The sequence below is a fragment of the Thunnus maccoyii genome, chromosome 4 (assembly GCF_910596095.1).
Source record: "Thunnus maccoyii chromosome 4, fThuMac1.1, whole genome shotgun sequence".
Classification (NCBI taxonomy): domain Eukaryota; kingdom Metazoa; phylum Chordata; class Actinopteri; order Scombriformes; family Scombridae; genus Thunnus; species Thunnus maccoyii.
This window is the reverse complement of record NC_056536.1, coordinates 30,004,946-30,027,961: the sequence shown is the minus strand read 5'-3', so window position 1 is coordinate 30,027,961 and position 23,016 is coordinate 30,004,946. Positions and strand designations below refer to the sequence as shown.

At 40.0% G+C, this 23,016-nt stretch overlaps 1 protein-coding gene across 6 annotated transcripts in view; it reads left to right on the top strand.

The window, feature by feature from the left end:
* The first annotated feature begins 862 nt into the window (after nt 1-862).
* The window catches only part of rgs19 (regulator of G protein signaling 19), a 33,725-nt gene continuing 11,571 nt past the window's right edge, over nt 863-23,016 (top strand). Inside the window, exons 1-2 of one of the 6 annotated variants that reach the window (XM_042409860.1) lie at nt 863-1,186; nt 11,688-11,798. In XM_042409860.1, the coding sequence (XP_042265794.1) occupies nt 11,784-11,798 (15 nt within the window). In that variant the 5' untranslated portion in view covers nt 863-1,186; nt 11,688-11,783. The other 5 variants (XM_042409861.1, XM_042409857.1, XM_042409858.1 and 2 more) reach the window with 5 other exon arrangements.

Here is a 23,016-nt window from a genome sequence, read left to right as displayed (position 1 = left end):
GCTGCGATCTCCTCAAAACGTATTTTGCAAGATAAGAGAAGCAAAGTTGGAGGCCTGTTGGTTTGAATATCTGGCCATAAATATCTTATCAATAGTGCTGATCTGTAGTGTTTGTATGAAAAGCAGGATGTTGCTAAAAACTTGTTTTGTCGTCACTTGTCATTTCATCTGTATCTCTCAATGCACTGTTTCTACAGAAATGGAATTTAGACATTAAAATGTACAAATATTGTAGTTCTCCTGTTTAGTGTCACGTTACAAAAATGGTAAATTATTTGGTGAGTTTGTTTTGGCTTTCAAGATGAAAAAAACAGTCCCTAGTCCAGTGTTGAATAGGTTCTGTATAAGTTATGCATATGAGCTGATAGGCACATTAAGACATTGAAATTTTGTTTTCTCATTTAAAAAAATCATTGGTGCAATCTCAGACAATAATTGGAAGCTTTATAATATTTGCTATCATATTTATGTGAACTATATTCATGTATATGAACAGCTGCATGCAATAAAAATAGCTTTTCACACTGAAAACATACATGCATTGGCCTATTTTTATGTGGGGTGCAAAAAGGTCACATGGACCATCTGACGTTGCATTAAATTAATTAAAACTCTCATTATGTCTGAATATGTGTAAAAAAAACACTTTAGAGCAAAAATAATACTTAGTTTAAAAGTATAAAAGTGCATAAAAGTATGTGACAAAGTGGCTTAGTGTTTAAATTGTGGCTTTAAACGATCATTTATGATGTGTCCTAACATGAACAATGAATAAAAATGATTATATATATATTTATAAAGTTTTATTATAGAGAACTCCGGCTCTCCTCCTGCTTGAATGGGCATGTATATCTGCGCATGCGCTCTGCTACCTCGGTCTGTCAGGGCGGTGATCTCTCTCCCTCTCTCTCACACACAGTGCTTCTGTGTGTCTCTCTATCTCTCTCTCTCTCTCTGGGAAAAACCCGAGCAGGAGGAGAGCAGCAGAAGGGGGGAGGAGGAGGTCTCCTTCTTCTTCTTCTTCTTCCGATACAGCGGCGGCAGCAGGATATTTAGAAAAATAAATCAAAAAACCCACGCACCAAACCCCCCGGTGCGGAGCGGCAGAGGAAGAAAAAAAAACACACGGATGTGCCTCCGAAAGCGCAGCGGATACCGCCCTCCGGACCTTATTAATGCCAAGATTGTGAGTATCTGATCGGCTGCAGAAACGAGCCTGAACACGGGGAGGGGAGGGGTGCTGGTTTCAGTTTAATTTCTCCTTCCCTGGGCTCCAGTCAGCGGCGGGGCTTTTCCCCGCTCCGCGGTGTTGAGGAAAAGGTCGGTCTCCGTGATTCCTTCCCTACCTCTCCTCCCTCCCTCCTTTCCTTCTTCCCTTTCTTACCTCCTTGATTCCTCCTCAAGAATGGGCAGCAGGCTGGCAGTCTTCGGGAAAAAAGAGGAGGAGGAGGAGGAAACCATGTTCTTGTTTCTTTTCTCGTCTTTACCTGTTTCCTTTTTTAACGGTTTTCTTCTGACATTGACTCCAGCGGGGGTGTTTCAGTCGCTCTCTCTTTAGTTTGCTGTTCTTTTTTTCTGTGACAAAACAGGACGCTCTAAAACCACACTAACAGCTCATGGGTAGAAAACTGAGGAAGGAGAGAAAATGATTTCTTACTTTGGTTCTTTTGTGTCTTTCTTCTTTGCTTAAGTTGAGTTTAATTGAGTTTGAAGTAAATTAATGACTGTAAACTGACATTTCTGCTGTTGGTAACCACGGGTTTTTAGGGGAGAACCGGTTCAATTGTAACACAGAGGCTTAAAGGCCACATTAAACTAGCATGTATGATAATTAAATGTTGTACCAAACTTAACTCATTTAATTGGAATCTTTATCACTGTCTTTGGATTAGATTGATGTTGTAAAAAGTCTGCAACAATTTCTTTCCACTTCCTTTTAGCTACTTTAACAAATGAATTTCTTCAGTCAGCCAACACTAAATTGTCTTTACTGTGTTTACGTTTGAAGGTACAGTTGCAATTCAGATTTGAAAAAGGAAGGAAGCTATTAGCTAATTCTGTTTGATACAATACTTAACCGGTTAAATAAAATTGCAAGGTTGATGACATTTGGTGTGGCTTCCTGTCTGTTGTGAGACAGAATTCAGGAGATGTAGTTTTGTTTTTAGATGACGAGTTTGCTAGCTCAAGAGCTAACTTAAAGGTGCAGTGTGTAGAATTTAGTGCATACTTATGAATATAATATTCATAAGTATGTTTTAATCACCTGAAAATAAGAATCACTGTGTTTTTGTTACCTCAGAATGAGCCCTTTATATCTGCATGCAGAGCAGCTTCTACAGTAGTAGAGTTTCACGGCCACCTATACGCTTGGATGAGGAGGGGGAGATATTCAGTTTGTTGCAATCTGCAACCTCACGGCCACTAAATCCTACGCACTGTAACTTTAAGTGGTAGTGGTGGGCGACCTCTGCAGCACTCAAAGAAAACTTGTAGTGTCTGTTGGTGTGAATGGGCTCTGAGGTGGCATTCAGACTGAAAACTGAACTGCGTTACAGCGGCTGCGGTGGTTTGGGCGTGTTGTTTGAGCTACAGGCCAGACAGTAAAATACAGGAAGTCGAGCTAAAGATTAATGCATTTGAAGACTTAGTACCAGAAGCCAAAACACTGAAAAACAGTTTGTAAAACTCACAGGATTTTACAACTCTGGAAAGTTATCATGGTGGCAACTCAGGGCTCCAACTTTTTTCACCACCGTTCGGGAACCATCCCGAAAAACAATTTTAACCACCCCAAAATTAAAATGTTGTATCTTTACTTTTTAAAGCAAGACAGAATTTGCCTGGGACCCACAAATGACTAAATCCGCCCCTGTTGATGTATGAGTGTTTTCTTCAATGATTTACTTTAAAAGGCGGATCCATTTTTTTTTGTTTATTTTAGGTTTTTATATCATTCTGTGGCTTCTCAGTAGTGTTCCATATGTATTCAAATCCAAAAACTCAAATTATGGTTTAAGTACATATGTTTTAGCATCAAAATGCCATTTTCCCAAGCCCTTCTAAAAACTTTTTCCCATGTTACCTGACATAGGTTTCTGCATGATGACGTTGCTGCATATAGACTGATATAAACCCCATAACTCACCAGCCAGTAGCTACAGAGATGGACAGAGCACTCACAGTTGCTGCTGCTCTGCTAAACGTGCTAAGAGACACACAGACGGAGCACTCACAGTTGCTGCTGCTCTGCTAAACGTGCTAACAGACACACAGACGGAGCACTCACAGTTGCTGCTGCTCTGCTAAACGTGCTAACAGACACACAGACGGAGCATTCACAGTTGCTGCTGCTCTGCTAAACGTGCTAGCAGACACACAGACAGAGCACTCACAGTTGCTGCTGCTCTGCTAAACGTGCTAGCAGACACACAGAGCGCTCACAGTTGCTGCTGCTCTGCTAAACGTGCTAACAGACACACAGACGGAACACTCACAGTTGCTGCTGCTCTGCTAAACGTGCTAACAGACACACAGATGGAGCATTCACAGTTGCTGCTGCTCTGCTAAACGTGCTAACAGACACACAGACTTAGCACTCACAGTTGCTGCTGCTCTGCTAAACGTGCTAACAGACACACAGACAGAGCGCTCACTGTTGCATCAGTGGTCTGAACCTCCTCACTGATTTTTGCTAATGGCTGAGTTGGCGTTTCCATCTGAACAACCCAGAAAGAAAAATGCTAATGGAGTCATCCTTTAAAGATTAGAGATGCTTCTTTCAGTAATTGTAAATGTTTCCATGGTGAACTGTGTCTTTGCAATACAGTTTTATATTTAGCCAACTATATATGCTGCCTGCTGAGGTCTGGTTTCAGTTCTTGGTAATCCATGCGGTCTAGAAAGATTGTAGCATGCTGAGTGCACCAATTTCTGCAGCATTAATCACAAATTGGGCAGCCATTTGCGCAATGACGCCCATCACTGCTGTCCATGTACAAGTTATCTATGTTTGATAAGTGTTTAAACTTTAGATTTTAACAAAAAAGACCACAAGCGAGGTCCTGCCAGCAAGCCGTTTCTGACAGACCAGATTGATGGACCTGTACCGCGGGAACATTTCAGGTCTTGCCCTGAGTAGCCAGCCAGTGATGGTAACTATAGTAACAACATGAGAAGACGTGTTCTGTTGTAGTGCTTGGTTCAGTTTGTCATTTGCTTTGTAATAGATTAAAATAAATAAATAAAAGGTTTTTTTTAAAAATCCCTTTCATCCCGGAGGCGTCCCACCTGTCATTTTCTACCATCAGCGGGACGACAGGATGCTGTTAGTCTTGAGCCCTGGGCAACTGTTTTATCTTTTGTCGTGATGATCGCAAGGTAAACAGTTGAATACGGTATTCACGTTACAAAATAATCCACCAGGAATGTGCGCTTGCATACATGATTGGCCAGTGCGATGCCTTGCCAGATGATGTCAGATTGCATTGCGGCAAAAGTTGAGTTTGGTTCAACTCTTTGCCGGACTGCCAATGAGGGTTTTTTTACCAAGCAGTCTGCGGTGGCACCAGTTCTGCTGAAGTGCACTGGCCCCATTCAGACGAGAGGGAGGGCTACGTTTTTTCATGCAGAACTAATCCAGGTCTGAACTCCCCCCTAATGCCTCAATAAAAAAGGCGCCACGAACAACGTTCACCGGCTGTCTCACATAGCATTGTATCATTTGATTTTGTCAGTGTGGCATGGCGGTTGGCTATGAATACCGAGATACCCATGACCGACCCTCAGTCAGGGGTGCAAACCACACTGTAGTGAATTCAGACTTTATCATTGCAACTGGGAACAAAACATGTTGACGTAGTCGCCAAATTCTTTCAAAATTGACCCAGAAGTGATGTAAGCTGCAGATTGTATTATCAGTTTTCAAAAAGCTCACTCTTGAACGTTTGCCAGTTGTTACCTTCCCATGTAACAAAATTTTAAGCTTGGTGGTTGTTTCTTACCAAAAATGCTCCTTGGGATTTGTAGTTAACTTCTCTCCTTATGTTTTTACGTACACAGAGGAATGATGGGACTTTCGGAAACCAATGGAACTGGGAATAACTCCTTACACTTTGCAACTGCATTTGTTGCTGTAGCACATACCATAGTGTTGATCCGACAAAACAAGACCTTTTAAAGAAATCACTTTGTGTTCTAAGAAAATAGAATGGATATTTTTCATTGTGATCATTTTTCAAAATTATTAATCTAGAAAATAATCAGCCGATTAAACGGTAATGAAAATCATTAGTTGCAGCCCTGATGGACTTGACTTTGAACATGATCTTGTGAAAATGAAGCCCCGACCCCGGCACGTTCCACACAGATTCAGTGACACATTAAAAAGGTCAATCAACCAATTTATGGAACAGTTCAGACAAAAACAAAATCACCATTATATTCCTTTACTTTTCCTACTGTGTCTTTATGGTTTGTGAGTTTATAGTAATGTTAATTTTGTCAGCCATTTTTTTTTATTTAGTCTTACTCCTTTGTCAAATGCCCTTTGTCATATTTAGTCAACCTCATCCTGTCTGGTCATTTTAGTCTTAATCAAAGAAAACCTTAACTATTTTAGTATAGTTTTAGTCAGTGAAAACTGTTCACATTGAAGTGGGGTTTTTTTAGACTTCTGTTTTTTCAGATTATATTGAACACATCAGCCAATCTAGTCCAGCCAAAACCAATCATTTTGTGTCATTTTAGTCAAACTTGCAAAAAAAAACACAGGTTGAATGATTAAGAATGCACCTTTGCAGAAAGTGTCTGGTCTGATGGTAACAATTTAAGGAATACATCCAGACATGCAACATGTTCTTAGAATATTTAGCCTATTTTGAACCAACACGATTCAACAACTGGGGCCCAATTCTCTCTTTAAAACTATTATAAAACACTGAGAGCTGTACAGACAATAAAATATTTTCAAACCAATTTTTTGATCATCTTAAGTACATGACAAACTTAACTTTCTGTTCTGAACAACGGAAATAAAAACCTACTAAAACTTGAAAGAATACTGAACATACACCAACTGCAACCTGCTTGCATTGAAAAAACGCAAATAAACAGATTAGAGGTCACTAATGTGCTCCACTACACTTTCACATCAGCATCCCCACCTATTTACCAGATACTTGCAACACTATCATACGTGCGCACACACACATACACACCAACACCGACACTTTTCTGACGTTTAACCGCACGCTCTCTCTCTCTCTCTCTCTCTCTCTCAAACACACACACACATACACACACATATATAAGTATTGTAATTTAGAAAAAAAAAACATAATACAATATTTTGTCTCCCTTTTTTTGTCAATAAAAATAAAGAGAGATTCTGGTGAAGTTTTTATTTTTTAAACTACATTTTAGTCGTTTTTTTTGTCAACAATATCGCATGTTGGTCACAGTTTAATGACGTCAGCACCGTTTTGTCTTAGTCATGGAAAGAAAGGTTGTTGACAAACATATTTAGTCATAGTTGTTTTTTTTTAAATGAAATCAACACCAGTTGATAGTGACCTTGCTGTGCTCGATGGTATGTTTATGTATAAACTGACACTATGAAGATCCTACAGCTGTCCTGTGATAAGTCTTATTGTATACAACATCCTGTGTAGCACAACCTTCTGTATAAACTGTCACTTTAATTTTCCCATTTGCACTTAAAGGATTCTTTTTTTAATTCCTATGTATGACCATATAAGGTGTAGCTTCCGGTTAGCTTCTTTTAAGAGGAAGAGACACAAAAAGCAGAAACGAATGTGTTGTTGCGTCAACACTTAAATCTATCAGAGATGGTATTGAGCCCTCCTTTTTCTTTCTTCCAGCCTCTTCATCCCCTCATTGTGTAGTAAATGCCTTTTCATGAATCATTAAAATCATTGAATCATAACGGACAGGTATGTATGAGGGTATTGCACGGGAAGGAATTAAGGTTTTAGGAGGTGTCAGACCTGCCGACTCTTAGCTTTTCTTCTCTGTTTTTTTTAACTTTGGTGTGTCTGAACATGTGGAACCGCTGGCTATCAAATGTCAACATCCATCTCCTTTTGTCCATATAGATTCTTGAGTTTTGTGGTCCCTTTCCTGTAGCTGCTTCAAATTACATACTCAGCTCTAAAGGAAAAAACAAAACCACTGTTGGAAGAGGAGTGACATTTGTTTTAAGGCGTCCCGGTGATGTTCGTTGCTGTAAAAAGTTTGCTCTCGCTTGACTGACTAAACCGTGAAAAACTTTCAGAAATCCACATTCCTCTTCTACAAGGATCTGTCATTTATTTGGGGATTGTCAACCGAAAGTAGCCCTTGTATACCGCATCACCATAGAAACCAGGATCAACAGTATTAGCTCTCAGAAAAAAAAGATGTCTGTGGCTAATTTTTGGGTCCCGACCCTGAGATTAAGAAACACACCACCTCTCAGATACTGACTTATACATGATCAGGAGTCTCGCAGCTTTTTTTTTCTTCTTGTTGCCAGTTGGTACATACTTCCTCTTCCTGTGTCTTTCTTCATTGTGTCTGTTGCTTGCTTCCTCTTCTTTCAGTTTGGTCATCGCCTTCCCTTCCTGCATCTCTCTTTCGCTATTTCTGTCCCCCCCCCCCCCCCCACCCGCTTTGTCTCCTCTTCCCTCTCAGTCTTTTTGTGTCTGATTCTTTTGTTTTTTTGTCTTTCATTCCATCTTTACTTATTGATGTGTGTTGTTTGTGCCTGTGTATGTTGTCACCGTTCTCTCAAGTGTGTGTCTTCATTGTCATCTTGTGCTACGAGTATCTGATGGTTTTACTCTGTATGTTGCTGGTTTTGATGTTAAAGTCCATGAAAATCCACTCTAAACCAGCGTTCCCATGTCATTATTGATGTCAAATGTGAAAACCTTAAGATATCCTGAATGCCAAATGTTTGTTCAGGAACTAAAAAAAGACCAGCTTTATTTTTAGTTAGACCACCATACATTTTTGAGGTTATCTGGTGGGATTTTGAAAGGAACCTCTCAAGAGGTCAGCAAGTTTTCTCAGTCCACAGAGGACCATGGCATTCTTTGAATTATATGAACTCACCAAAATGTCAAAAGTTGGAGTTACAAGGGATACGGATACGGTGACCTGTGGCCTTAAACAATAAAATCAAAGCAATTTGCATTATTAATAATTAATCAAGAAAATAATAAGCAGAACATTCATTTGACCTATTAAACTTAGTGAAGTTTGAAGCATAGTGAATAATGCCCGTCACCATTTTCAGAAGCACAAGGTGATCAAATTGTTTGTTTTGTCCAATCATCACTCAGAAACCTAAATATATAGCAAAAAATATACACTATCACCACATAAGACAAAAAGAAGAAAATCGTCGCTATTGGGATGCCTGAAGTAGGGGATGTTCGCCATTGTTGCAATAACACAATAAGAATGCAATAGAGAAAATTCTTCTTTCTCCACCACATTGTTTCACCCAGAATGTGGGTGAAAGAAGTGATTTTTTTTTTTGGTGTCATGTGTGGTCACTGGCTGGCCTAAATGATCTGTGTGTTTAAATAAGAGTTGCATTGGCAGATACCAAATTGATTTACATGCTGATTTGTATATCAGACATTTCTATGTGTGCCAGATCAGATCTGAATATATCAGTGCCCAATCAGTACATCAGCACGGCTAGTATACTGTGTATCAGCGTTTATCAGATTTTTGGCCAAAAAAATCAGAAAACCTCAAAAATTCAGTATCAGTCACGCTCCACGTGCAGTTTCTCTGTTTACATGTTTATAATACATATCTGTATCTGTATCATATCAGTGCCACATATCAACTAAAAATCAGAAATGAGTCACCTCTGCCAGGGAGTTGTGAGTATTGCCTTCACTTGACAGAATTTCTGAGTAATGACGTCTTCAAAAGTCAAATTCTGTTCCATGTTGCTGCCATTTAAAGGTTTTGCCACCATGTAGAACTGCCCAGTGCGGCTTCAACTGGAAAACCATTGAAGCGGTGAGAACTGCAGATTGGATTTAACAAAGTTTTACATTGCAAGCCCTTACAATCAAATCAAAACAGTATGGTAAATATATGAGGCCTCTCATTGTAGTATAAGTGGAGTCCACAAGCTAAAATATACCTTGAGTAAGCCCAGTCATACTTTGGCAGTATAGCTGTGAACGTAGCAGTGCAACATGGGTACAGTTCACGCTATTTGTCAGGAAATAAATTTTCCTACTGTACATTTAGAAATGTTTCTGGTGGAGCGGCATCAGCATGAGTGACCAGTGAATTTTAAATCTTTAATTACAAACCAGTTTGTCGTTTTTTTTATCCATGTGTCTGACACCCCCACATCTCCGTTCACCAAAACTGTGCTCTGCTCCATAAGGGTAGTTAATGTTATAGATATGATTTGGATTGTGATATTAAAGATAAGATAATAATGTTCAATTATTGTTGCTTGAATAGAGGAGACGTTGCTATTAAATAGAATTTTTTGAATGTTATAATATTTTCAATAAAATGTGCACCCTCTTTTGTAATGTTTATTCATGTGACTATGACGGTATTGCTTCCATAAAGCCATATTAAAGGTTTGATTATTTCAAATCTCCGTCAGAACCACCATGCTCAAGCTCACTTAAGGTGGACTGACCTTTAAGGAGGAATAGCTATTCTCATTTAGTGACAATCTCAGCCGCCCGGATTACAACAGATAACAGAGAAACATTGGCTGCTGAGCCACTTCACCCAATAGCATCAGGCATAGGTGATCTCACAGGTGACAATCTGACAGTGGACAATATCGCTCAACTCGAGTTTGACTGCCACACTTGTCAAGTTGGAGGCCAAAGTCCCTAAATTAGTCCTTCTATTTCCCCAAAATGACTTCATAGCATCATAAGCTTTCCTTATTTAAAACTACTGTAATTGGCATGATGAGCAACAACCTTGCCTCTAATCTCTGTCTCATGGTTTCAATGTGGAATTCAAGGTACTCACTTGAGAGGGATTTCAAAGGAAAACAAACCCTTAAGGTGTATTTCCACAGGGCAGCTGCTGTTTAACAACCTTACAACTCCAGGCCTTTTAACCTGTTTATCAAGAAAGGCTTGACGAAGCACATCGTTTCACACCATAGTCTTCTTACACTGCCAAAAACAGTATTATTGGTTTTCATCATCTTAAAATAGCTGTTTTTTTGTTTTTGTTTTTCACTGACCATTTATCCCAGGTTCAGTCCAATATTCACTGATGTTTTAGCCCCAGTTCAGTCCAATATTCACTGATGTTTTAGCCCCAGTTTAGTCCAATATTCACTGATGTTTTAGCCCCAGTTTAGTCCAATATTCACTGATGTTTTAGCCCCAGTTTGGTCCAGTATTCACTGATGTTTGAGCTCCAGTTTGCTCCAGTATTCAGAGTTTGTTACACCCTAGTTTGGTCCAGTTAACTGGAGCTTAAACCCTGGTGTGGTTTAATATTCACTGATGATTTAGCTCTGCTTTGGTCCCAATATTTATTGGTATTAAAGTCCTGGTTTGGTCCAGTATTGATGTTTAGCCCTTTTTTGGTCCAGAATTTAGTGATTTTGATATTTCACCCAGCCTTACTGGGTAATCTTTTTCCCAAATTTGGCATCTGTACCCCTGACTGCATGGAAGCCATTGAAATCATTTTTATGTGAGGTAACGTGAGGCCAAGGATTGCTGTTGGCAGCCCACTGTGTGTTGATGAATTTAACTGACGGCGGAAACACATAATTTTATAATGACATTGATGAAGACTCTGTATTTTAATGTGGATCGGTCATGGCCTGGGGAATACCAGATCCGCCTAACAAAGTAGGGTTTTTTTTTTTTTTGCTGATACAAGTCAATGGATTCTCACATTACAGGGATGCATCTGATTCAGTGTTTAATATTAATTATTTGCTTAATGGAGTTTTGACGTGTGAAGGTTGAACATACGTCATCTGAGGGATGGGAAGTACCAATGACATACCATGATGCACCGAGAGTTACAGAAAGGCTTTCTGTAACTCTTGATTAGATAATCTTGTTAGAACATCCTCAGAATGTTTGCATAAGAGAAGTTCATGGAAACACACACTGATTCACTTTTTCTTTTAATTACTGTTTGGAAATGTTCTTGTAATTTGAGCAATTTGAATGAAAATGTAGGTTATGATTATGAGATGTTTGAAAATGTATGCCTTTCTCAGAGTATTGTTAAAGATGAATGATCCACCAATGATGAAAGATCTTTAGGGTGACAGGTGGATGATTCACACCCACTCACTATGGCCTTTTTTTTTTCTCTCCTTTTATGTGTATGTGTGTGTGTGTGTGTGTATGTGTGTGCATGTTGCCTATGTGCGCCCATGTTTTTGCGGATGAATGAACCCTGGAATTTTGGTGCATTTTGTGGGTGTTATATGCGTGTTTGCTGTTTGTGCTTTTACATGTGTGTAAATTGTGTTTTCGGTCCGTGGCTGACTGTTCTTGTGGCATTTCACACATGTTCATGTATGACTGTGTATGTGACGCATTTGTATCGTACTTCTATGTTGCATATTTGCGTGAATGCATGTCTGCACATATATATTTTTGCATTCCCCCTGTGTGTATGCATATGTGTGTGAATTTACAAAGGAGAGGTCCGAGGCAGAAGGGGGGATGACATGCATGTGTCCGGCCTGCTAACATCGCTGACGACTCGCACACTAACCGACTGCCCGCCCTCACGATATGACGGACGTACTGGTAAACCAACTGTAACTCTTCCTCTCTCTGTCTCCCATATGCTCTTTCTTTCTTTTCCTCTTGTGTTCATCTCTTCATTTCTCACTAAATGTCTTAGTTTGACTGTCTGGGAAATGTTTTAAGGCCCCTTTCAGACATCCCTTTATGGTAATCTAATGGTAATTTAACATCACTGTTACTAAGTCCAACCTAATAAGACTGCTGTCATGAGTGACATTAACATAAAAGCTATGAGAGCAGTCTTACTAGGTTGAATCTAGTAACGTATCTGTTTCAACACAGCACAAGTCTGAATTGAACGCCGCCAGATTACCAAAAATTACAGCAGCACAAGGTGAAACATGCAGAAAGATGGAGTGTGTCTTCTATAAAAGTAAAGGGATACTCCCTCACTACAAACTGCTATTTTGATTTATATATCACAAGACATATCCTAATTGGATTTTTTAAAGACCCCCTCCAGATATGTTTTAAACCGTATATAACACACTGAGTAAAATGTGTGTGTAATACGGCTTTTCCACAAAAGAAGTTCAATTATCTTGTTAAAATCCTAAAAAAATGACATCTACTTGTTCTCCCTCATTAAAAAATCCAGAATCTATGAATATTTGTCATTTCAAAGGTTTAACTGCTGGACACAAGATGTCTCTTATCTCACTGAAAAGTCCGTTCTCAGTGTTTGTGCACTGGAGGCTTCAAGTTTCCACATCACACTTGTGGAAGTTGTGTACTAGACCATGATTGGCTTCAAACTACTTAATGTCACAAATCATACTCGTATGTATATGCCTCAAACTCAGATTTTCATTTAACACAGAAAAACTTTCTTCTTCAGCAGATAAATGTGAAAACAAACTCTGCACATAGATCATTTTGCACAGTGAAGCTCAAACATCCAACTGAAGTAACAAGAAGCAGAACACATTTTGAGTGGAGTGGAGTTATATTATATATAATATTCATATTGGTATCAAAACAAAAATCCAGTATCAGTCAAGCTCAACTGTACTTATACTTTTTACTTTTCATTTGAATGTTTTCTCTCCTCTCCTCCTCTTGATCGTCCTCCTAAATTAAACTGTCATTTAACTTCCACATGTCACTGTTGACTATATACTGTATAACTGCTATCAGTTTGCCTCACTCATATCTGTATGTCATTTCTCTCCCCTCTCTCTCTCTCTCCCTCCCTCTTTCTGTCTGGCTCTCTCCCTCCCTTATTATCTTATCTCTCTCTCCCCCCATTCCTCATTATCGCTGCCTCTCACCCACTTTCCCCTCTTCATCTCTCCCTCTCTGTCGTTCTCCAGTTCTTCCTCCACCTCCCCCGAATTCCTTCACTTCTTCGGCTCTCTCACCCTCTCTTCCATTATACTCACTCTGTTTCCTCTCTCTCCTCCCTGTCTCGTCCTCACTTTCCTATCATCCTTCATTTGAATGTTTCCTGATGCAAGGTTGCTGTTAAGGGAACTACATACATGCAGCTCATGAAGTGCACTGGAGCTGTATATGTGTGTTCGTGTCCACTTTTGGCCGTATGGCTCGCTGCTCAATGGCACCTTGGTGGTAAATCGTTAATTGAAGAGATCAAATACCAAGAATTTGGTTAGTGGAGGTGAAGGTTAATATAACAATTTCCTCTGATGTTATTGGAGGCCGTTTGTATTTCAGGCGGTCCACCTCCACTATAATTCACTGTAGGAAACCCTCTGCATACATGGATGGCTGTCCCTGCAAGAGCTGTTCAAAAGTGGCAGACCTTCACACATACACCATGCGGCCAAAAGTATGTGGGAACCCAAACATTACTCACACCTTCATGGTTTCCCTGTGGCAGTTCCATTAAGTTGAAGTTAAAACTAACTTCAACTTAACGGAGACAATGTAGACTCTGTTGGGTTAGATGTACGACCAACTGGTGATTATGAAACTAACTTCAGCCTGGTGTCTGACCTGAGTTTTTTTTCCTCACACATTTGCAACTGATTGTGACTAATTGGGCTGTTTGTCTCAACCTTTCCCAATTTGTAAAAACCCAGAAGGTTTCCTTTTTTCTGACATTGTGACGTGCTGCACTGATAAATTATTGTGAAGCCAACATACAATGCGATCAATCAATCGATATCTTGCTGAGTTGAGTCAGAAAGACCCAAGATATCGAAGTTACTAGATGACGGTCGCCTCTCTTCTTAAACATGTGGCCTTTTCTGTGTGATGTAGTGGCACTTCTCGCTTTTTCCTGAAGTTTAATAAGCCTAGCGAGGCAAGACAATCAAGCGTTACAGTGACAATGACTCTGAAAGAGCTGTGGTACAAACAAGTGCCAAATCAAGTAGTTGACCATGTACAAGTGCAATGAGAAAGAGCGATAGACAGAAGGGTTTTTTTTATATATATAAAGTAAGAAAAAACAGGAATTAGCAGGGCACAAAATTAGCACCAGCCAACAGCCAAATGCTAGTAAAATATGCAAATGGCTGGTAGATTTACTTCACTCACCAGCCAAAAAAAAACCAATGGTAATCTATTGATTGGCTGGTAAAATTTGAACATTAATTAGCCATTTGGCCAGTGGACAAAGAAGTTTAATTTGTACCCAGGTAAGTAGACAAGTGCATAAGAAATACCATAAGCCATACCATTTCAGGTGAGGTAGGGCACTTCCATCCAAGCCAGTCAAGTTCTTCCACACTAAACTTGGAAAACCATTTCATTATGGACCTGACATTGTGCAGGGGAGTATTGTGATGTTGAAACAGGAAAGGACCTTCCCTGTCTAAAATATCATCGCATACTGAGGCATTAAGTTTTTCTTTCTCTGAAGCTAAAGGGCCCAAATAATGAAAAACAGGCCCAGACCAGTACGTAGACAGGTATGTCAATCAGAGAAAAGTAAGAAATCAACAAAACAGCAAACAGTTACTCATCTATTGTACCGTCCTTCCCATCAGATAAGAAGTAGACAGACACCATAGTTGTGAAAAGATGTCCCTGTCTGATTAATCGATGCCTATAGCATTTATGTAGCTTGAGGGATACACAGTCAGGTTTGCATTCTCGTGAAAGACAGAGGTTGACAAGTCTAGACTGGACTACAAGGGTGTCCAAGTTCAGAGGAAGAAGGAATTTTAATGTTGTTTTTTAGCAGCTCTTCCCTTTAAGCCACTGTGGCATGAATAGGCCCATGCAGTCAGGGGAAGGGTTGGGTGTGTGTGTGTATGTGTGTGTGTGTGTGGACACCAGGTCTGATTCATCAAGTTTCAGAAAGAAACCAAGAAACCCTGTGTGTCACAATACCTCTGACTCTGTTTCCTGTCTCTCTGTCTCCATCTTTTCCTCTTGCCTTGGACTGTTTTTTTTTTTTTTTCGTCTTTCTTCCTCCTTTACTGGAGTGAAGGCGTGTTGATTGATGGAGTCATTGTAGCTATTAGCCAAAGAGTGACAGAAAAATTGAAAAAAAGGACCCGTTTGTTCTTTCATACAGTCGTCCATCGTTGATTGAATCGTCTTGTCTCTGGTGAGCTATGAATGGTTTCTGTGTACTGATGGTTAAATGTGCCTTTTTATTGAACTGGGTTTGGTTACTTCTTGCAGTCTCAGAAGTTGTGACTCGGTAGCTTAGCAGATAGAGCAAGGAAACACTGTGGTTTAGAGGTTTCAGTCGCTCTCTGACTGCCTGTGCTGAAAACTTAGAAAAAAAGTCGATAAGAGTGTCTAAATGTTGCGATTTTCATGTTCTGGTTTTAAACGCTCCTCTGTGAGTTATTGAGGAAATTCTCTGCTGTCTCTCTGTTGAAACTCTTTCAACACCCTGTTGGATAAAGTCGAAAACGCCTTGTCATCAAGCTTTAAACAAGACTGTTTATCTCAGTTCCTGAAAAAGTGAATATCTTGGCAACCTGCAGTTTTGCACGTTTTTAGCCAATGAGCTGCAAATTACTGTCATATTTTACATGTTCCAAACATTTTTCGACGATATCTCCTTTCAAGTCCGACTGTCGGTTTCTGTTTATGTGTGTGTGGTAATGCTGGTGTCAGCAGGTAATGGTACATTCAAGGATGCAGAGTTGGATGTGGCAACTCGTGTTATTGCAAGACATGAGCAGTCACATACCTTACTGTTTTTCTTCCGCGTTTGATATTCTGCCAACATAACGGACAAAAAATGTTGCTGAGGAATTGGATAGCGGTTGTGCCATCGTTTCGTAGTAGAGGTTCACATTTTTCAGCTGAGGCGCTGACAGGTGGAGCTTCGGTGAAGAAAGTAGAACTGACTGATTTGATATTCGACTAATCATTTAAGTTAATTCCAGCTTCTCTAAATTGACAATATGTAGCTTTTTCTCAGTTTTATGTCATTGTAAATTGAATATCTTTGAGTTTTGGACACACATACTGACTGCAGCAGGGATCAGGTTGTGGAGAACTCAAGTTTTAACCATGAGATGACCATAAAGAAACGGCTTTTAAAGGGTTGGTTTGATTTTTGTCTCTGATCTCAAGTGGTATATGGTAAGTTGCATTCAAAGTATTTTAGTAGGACATCAGCATTTTCTCGTGCGGCTTAGGGAGATCCTTCTGAAACGAGCGTGTAGCGGCTTGCACGATGGCGTGTGTTGCGCTACGATTGTTAGCTGACACGTGTATGTAGTTGTGATTATGTACGCATTCCAGCGTGTTTGTGTACTGTAAGAGTAAATGCATGTGTGAGCAGTTGCAGCTTGATTATGTGCATCTAGTCAGCGTGTTTGTGTGTGTGTGTGTATGTGTGTGTATGTGTGTGTTTAGACAGCCTTATCCATATAAGGAGAGGAGAGGAGATGACTTTGGGAGCTGATATAGGTTTGTCGGCGCAGCCCTCTGGTGAAAAATCTTGAATCTGTCACCACAGAGCGCTGTTAGCCTGGATTTATGGACCCACTTACTGCGTGTATGTGAGTATGTGTGTGTGTGAGAAATTGTTGTCAAGTAAGAGAGTTTTAGTGTGAAAGCAAGGGAGTGTGTGTGTGACATTTTCAAAGAAAGAGTACATGAAGAGAGACAGATCAACAGCAAGAGGAGAGGAGCATACTGTGTAAAGCTTATGTGTGTGTGTGTGTGTGTGTGTGTATGGGTTGAATAGTGCATTAGTGAAGCTTTAGCGGTGTTCAACATGTCAAGGCAGGAGTTTGCAGAAGCTCCTGTTCTCCATAAAACATTTTCTGTTCTCCCTGCACCGGATCTGGGGTCTGACTCACTGAAATCCACCTGTACTGTTGTAAAATAACTAGCGGGTGTGGGGGTTCAAGTTCAAACTGACAGAAATAGGAACACACAGGACATTGGTTTTGCAATGGAAGCTATGACGACTGAAACTTAAGGAACTGCAACAGTTAGGAAACTGAGGATTTAAGTAATTTTACTCCCACTAAACAATATGAAGGTCACTGACCTTTTGTACTGTTTTGTATGTTGTGGAATAATATTAGAGCTGAAAAAAAAGGTTGATTAATCCATTAGTTGATGGACAATAAGTCAAGTCTCAGATGTTCCAGCTAAAGCTGAAGCTTCTAGTGGTGGAGACGCACGGGTGTTTCCTCACCTGAGGAACCGTGACCTCACCGTGATCACGCCCACAATAAAAAAAAAAAAAATCAAAACATGAGAGAACACGAAAGCCAGTCAGAACAAATCGGACCACTTCCACAAGCTGTGAAGTAATTATGCCTCGCAGCTTGAAGGTGTACGGGAATCCTGTTTAAATTCCTCTGTTGTACAGAAGCGGTGTTGCATAAGTCAAATGTGCTGGAAATGGGCCAGTGAAGAAAATTATTAACCTGTATAGGCTGAGGAAAAGATCTTTGTTCACGATTGTCTGTTAGGGACGCCCTGATTTGATTTGCAGGATTGGGATCAGGGCTGGGGGATTGAGATCTTAGTATTATCTTGCCAAATTCGGTTCCTTTTACACTAAACAATACCTGCAGGATCCCAGGATTTATAGCGTGTGTGTCTGTGTGCACTTGTATATTCACATACTTAAAGGGGACATATCATGCACATTTCCAGGTCTATATTTTTTTAACCCGGGGCTCTACTGGAATATCTTTGTATGATTTACAGTTCAAAAGACTCCTCATTCATCTTATACTGGTCCTTTTTGCAGCCCCTCAGTTCAGCCTCTGTCTGAAACAGGCCGTTTAGCTCCTGTCTCTTTAAGGCCCGCCCCCTCTCGATAAGCCTGATGCTATGTTCTGATTGGTTAGTTCAAAATGTCAACTTCTCAAATACATCCATACATGTTCGAGCCGGAATTCAATCGGAAATATGAGAGTGGACAACTTGAACAACACAAAATTAACTTAGCAACAACCTTAGCAACCAAGGCTACGAAACGGACAACCGTTTACGGGCATGCGTGATGAGCCGACGTCAGCTTGTCGACAGGGCAGGCTGACTTGTAGGGAGCATTTCTACGTACATTAATGTTTTGTAACTTTGACCATGTTTAACATAAATATCCAAAATCATAACAGTATATAAATAACAGAAAACTAGAAAAAGCATAATATGCACCTTTAAAACTATGGTATGTGCTGAAGCAAAGAGGCTTTTTCAACATCATTAATGCTACCACACAGTTGTTGTTGCTATAATCCAACCATGATTTGCTGTTATTATGGTAATATAACCCGGTGAACTTTTCACCTTTCCAGGGTTCTTCCAGCTACTTTTCATGTTAAAATGGTACATTTACAATTCAGCTGTGTGGCAAATATATATATATATATATATATATATATGATTATTATTTGTAGTATTTTTTTTATTGAGAGAACAAAGCAGGGTGCAAAGCTATGCAGGCAATTCAACAAGTGGCTTAATCTAATATGCAGACCTCCATCCCCAACTAGAATAATATGCTGAAATGACTACATGTGACATCTTTTCCTTCCTCATAACAGCGCAAAGACATAACCTCAGGTAAAAAAAAACAAAAAAAATCTGGTGATGCTCCCCTCCTTTCCTCACTAATATGTCCCCTGTCCTCCATGACAGGACTGGACTCTGTACTCTTCCCAGTATTCAGCAAAAAATATGCCACAGTTAACAAAACTCTTACATTTAAGGTTCTATAATGTAAAATATTAAACCTCTCACATCTAAACACGCACAGACAAAAGCAGCAGCTATAAACAGAAACAGCAGTTGTTACATTGATTAGCCTACCTGCAAGTGGCACATGCATCAAAATTGCATGGTCAAACATGGTCAAAGTATGTAAAAATGCTCCCTGCAAGTCAAAAACCAGAGCTTCAACCTGCTCTGAATGCTTCATCTGCATTGTTCTCTGTTTTCTCTGCTTCCTCCTCGTGATGACATTAGATTCTCGACAAGCCATCCGTTCTGTAGTCTTTGCTAACGTTGTTTGTCCGGTTTGTCCACACTGTCTACACACATATTTCAGATTTTGGCTCAAACATGTACGGATGTATTTGAGAAGTTGACATTTCAAGGAAAGAGTATGAAAAAGAAGTGAAATCCCACTACTACTGTTTGTTAGCCTCCAGTAGGCTTGGATGGTATCAATGTATTACACGAGTCTCCTGCAGCTAACATCCAGGCTAACAAGCTAACCTGGCGCCCAGCCCTCATAACAGAGCCGGGCTTGGGGTGAACTGACCAAGGGTCGGTGCTGATGCTCAGAAGTTAAAAACACACCTGTGTGAATATTTTCATACATATTAAGGCAAAGTAGTTTTCCACCAATCATACAATCTAAAGGCGCATCCAGCCAGACTGCATTCATAAATCCCAGGTTGAAGGGAACTGGTTATTGGCCAGCGTTGTTTCCTGCCACAACACGATTTAAAGTGCTTTATGTTCGTCAGGTACTGCTACTCTGTTTGCTGCTACCTTGATTTTCACAAGAAAAAAAAAAGGCGTTAATACTGCATGCTGTGCTGTTAAGCCACCCTAAATTACCGCAGGGGAAATTCCTTCACTGCGACAGCTTTATGTGGAATCAATTGCCACATATAACTTTGTCTTGAGATGACTTCTACAAGTCAACTACAAAAGCAGTTTATTAGCCACATGATTTTATTCAACTGTCAGTCTGCCACCACCACCACCCGCGCATCATCTCCGTTCAGCCCACTGATGTGTGGCTGAAGTGTCATCAGGTCCTCCAGCAAGAATCTATGGAAGAAGGGCGCTTATTATTCATTATTCTATGGGTCATAAGTATTGTCTGAGTAAGCTAATTGCATATGCTGCAGAATTTAAATATAGCAGAATATAAATATAGAGCTGGAAATGTGTATGATATTTTCCCTTTAAGAATATCTTACTCCAGACAAAAGTGTTGGACACACCAGATTTAAAATGATTCCTGGTCTCAAGTCTGCTCTGCTAAAATCACCTCAAAGTAAAAGTTTTTAAACCCCCCAACTGTTAAAACCTCCTGACTTCAGGACTCCAAACACAGGCAAGTGTCTTCACGTCCTCCTTCATGTGTCTTTGTCTCCCCTTCCTTCCCTCTGATCACTCTTTATTTAGTTCAGCAGAACTGTAACCGTCCCAATTTACACACCGCAAACAAAAATCACATTTTAAATGACAGATATAGAATATACCAATTGCTTACTGTCTACCTCTTTCATTTCATTCATTCATTCATTCATTTATTCATTCATTCATTTCATTTCTGTCTTTTGATCTGTCATTGTGACCCCTCCTCTCTGTCACACACACACACACACACACACACACACACAGGGTTGTTGGCGATCAGGTGGTGAGATTACAGAGCAGTAATCTCTCAGATTAATACTTAAAATGAGCGCTTAATTACTTAAACCCTGCTGGCAGACGCAGCTGCGTGTGTGTGTGTGTGTGTGTGTGTGTGTGTGTGTGTGTGTGTGTGTGTGTGTTGCTAGATGTACATGCAGTACACAAAAGCCCTGGCAATGTCTCTGTGAATTTAAATTTCATCTTGCTGTATCGGTGCGGTATGTCGGTCCATCTGTGTACAGCACAAAGATGTAGAGACATCTGATCACAGTAAAGTTATGTAAAAAAGTTACCAACATATTTTGATGAATGAAATTAAATACAGTGTACATTTGATTGTTTTATCATATATTTAGTATCCATTAAATAACATGCATTTAATTTATATACAATCATGTACTGTTTAACTGTGTAGCTAAAAGACACTTACCTCTTTCTATGGCTTCTACACTGACATGTAGCGTGTATGACCTACTGTACTGACTTCTAAAATAAACATTTATCATCAGTAAATTCAAAAACCATCACAGGTCATTACAAATATAAGCAAATACGAACAGAAACATCTGCTCTACTTATGTTAAAGCAGAAAGATCTTTCTGCAGTTTGCTTGTTGTCGGTTTTGTTTTCAGAAAACCACCTGTGAGGCTTTGACAGTCACAGTCACGGGATCTATTGTTGTTGTTGTTGTTGTTGTTGTTGTTATTGTTGAATGCTAACAAAAAAATGATCTCTGCCAGATCCCAGGAGGGAATCATCCATTTGGTCGTGTGTGTATGTATCTATCTGCAGCTAATCTCATGCACTACTGGACCTATCAGCCTAATATTTTTAGTGTTAGTTTATGACTGTATGCTCAAGGACCTCTTTTGATTGCGATGATTCACAATTTTTAAAAAAAAATTTTAATGCCATCGACTGCTGTTTTATACCACCATTGACTGCTGACTCCTCGGTCCTCTTAACCTGCTGGCAGGGGCCACAAGTGATTAACAACTGTCTTGTTTCCACTAACCAATCATGCCTTGGTGCCACGTTAGATCAGATCGGTACGTTTTAAGATTCATTTTCAGTTATCATTTAAAACTGTCCACTGAGCCAGCAAGTCTAATATTTAAAGGCAGAGTGTTCCGTATTTTTGGGAACCTTGGGAACGGTTAAAAAAAGCAGCTGTTGAGGATCTTAGGGTTCGTGGAGGATCATAGAACAATAGAGAGTCTGTGATATAAAATGAGGTGAGGCCATTTAGTGTCTTAAAAACTAAGAGAAAGACTTTAAAGTTAGTTCTAAAAGATACAGGCAGCCAGTGTAGGTTGCGTAAAACAGGAGTTATATGATCTCTCGCATTCTGAGTAGTTTATTTTTGCAATGGCTGCTTTTGGTAGGCCAGGATATACTAGAGCGTTACAGTAGTCAAGACCACTAGAAACAAAAGCATCATGCTGGCTCAGTAGAGATCTCACCTTAGCCATACTTGATGATAAAATGGCAACAAATGGTCAAGGTATTATAAAAGGCTTTAAAACTGAGGTCAGAATCTAAAAGGAAACCGAGGTTTTTCACTTGTGGTTGTGTTTGCTACAAAGAAAGCTTTTGCGGCGTGTTTGTTTGACTGATAGTTCTCTATCACACACTCAGATGTGGTGAGTGTTGACTTTCTGGCAGCAGCACCTATCAGAGATAGTGACAAGTGGTAAACCCTAATTCCTGGGTTCAAGAAGGTGTACATACCAATGCCACAGTGTTGTCTCGGTGGTTGGAATAATGTCCCCAAACGCAAAGAGTTTTCTCCTTCGGGTTTAGTCACACCAGCATTTGCAATTGTTCACTGAGGCGAAGTCAATTCTTTACAGTGGTTTTTTGGGGAACTTTAAATTTGTTGAGTTTGAATTTGCTCCGTTGACCACTGAACATGATCTCGATGGTGGAGCTCTGTCGCTGTTGAACTATCAAAGATTCATTCTTACACACATGGAGAATTGGATGCACCCATGGATGTATAATACGAGCTGGACAGGATGGATAGGCCGGATTTTTTTTCCAGTGGTCTCTCATGGTATTGAACCAAAAAATCCCCCCATGGCCCAAAAACCATTGTCCCCATAGACCATCATTGTAAAAGAGACGTCTGTAAAACTGTTGACAGGACACCTTGAACTGCAGACAAGCTCAATTACGACTCTTTCTATTATGATTTTTTGATCCATGAAGGTTTTATACTTGTAAAACTTCCCTCAAGCCGAGAAAAGCGATTTAAAAACCCATGACGTCATCGCAATGTAAAGTCTATAGACGGAGCAGGAAGTTGCGGGTGGGCCCAGCGGGGGAAACACTACTGCACATATTGAGTGGGCTGCACAATGCAGAAGCAAACCCAGAAGCTAGAAACTTTCTTTTTTGGCGTATGCGCCAACCGAGCAATTCCTATAGGACCGAATGG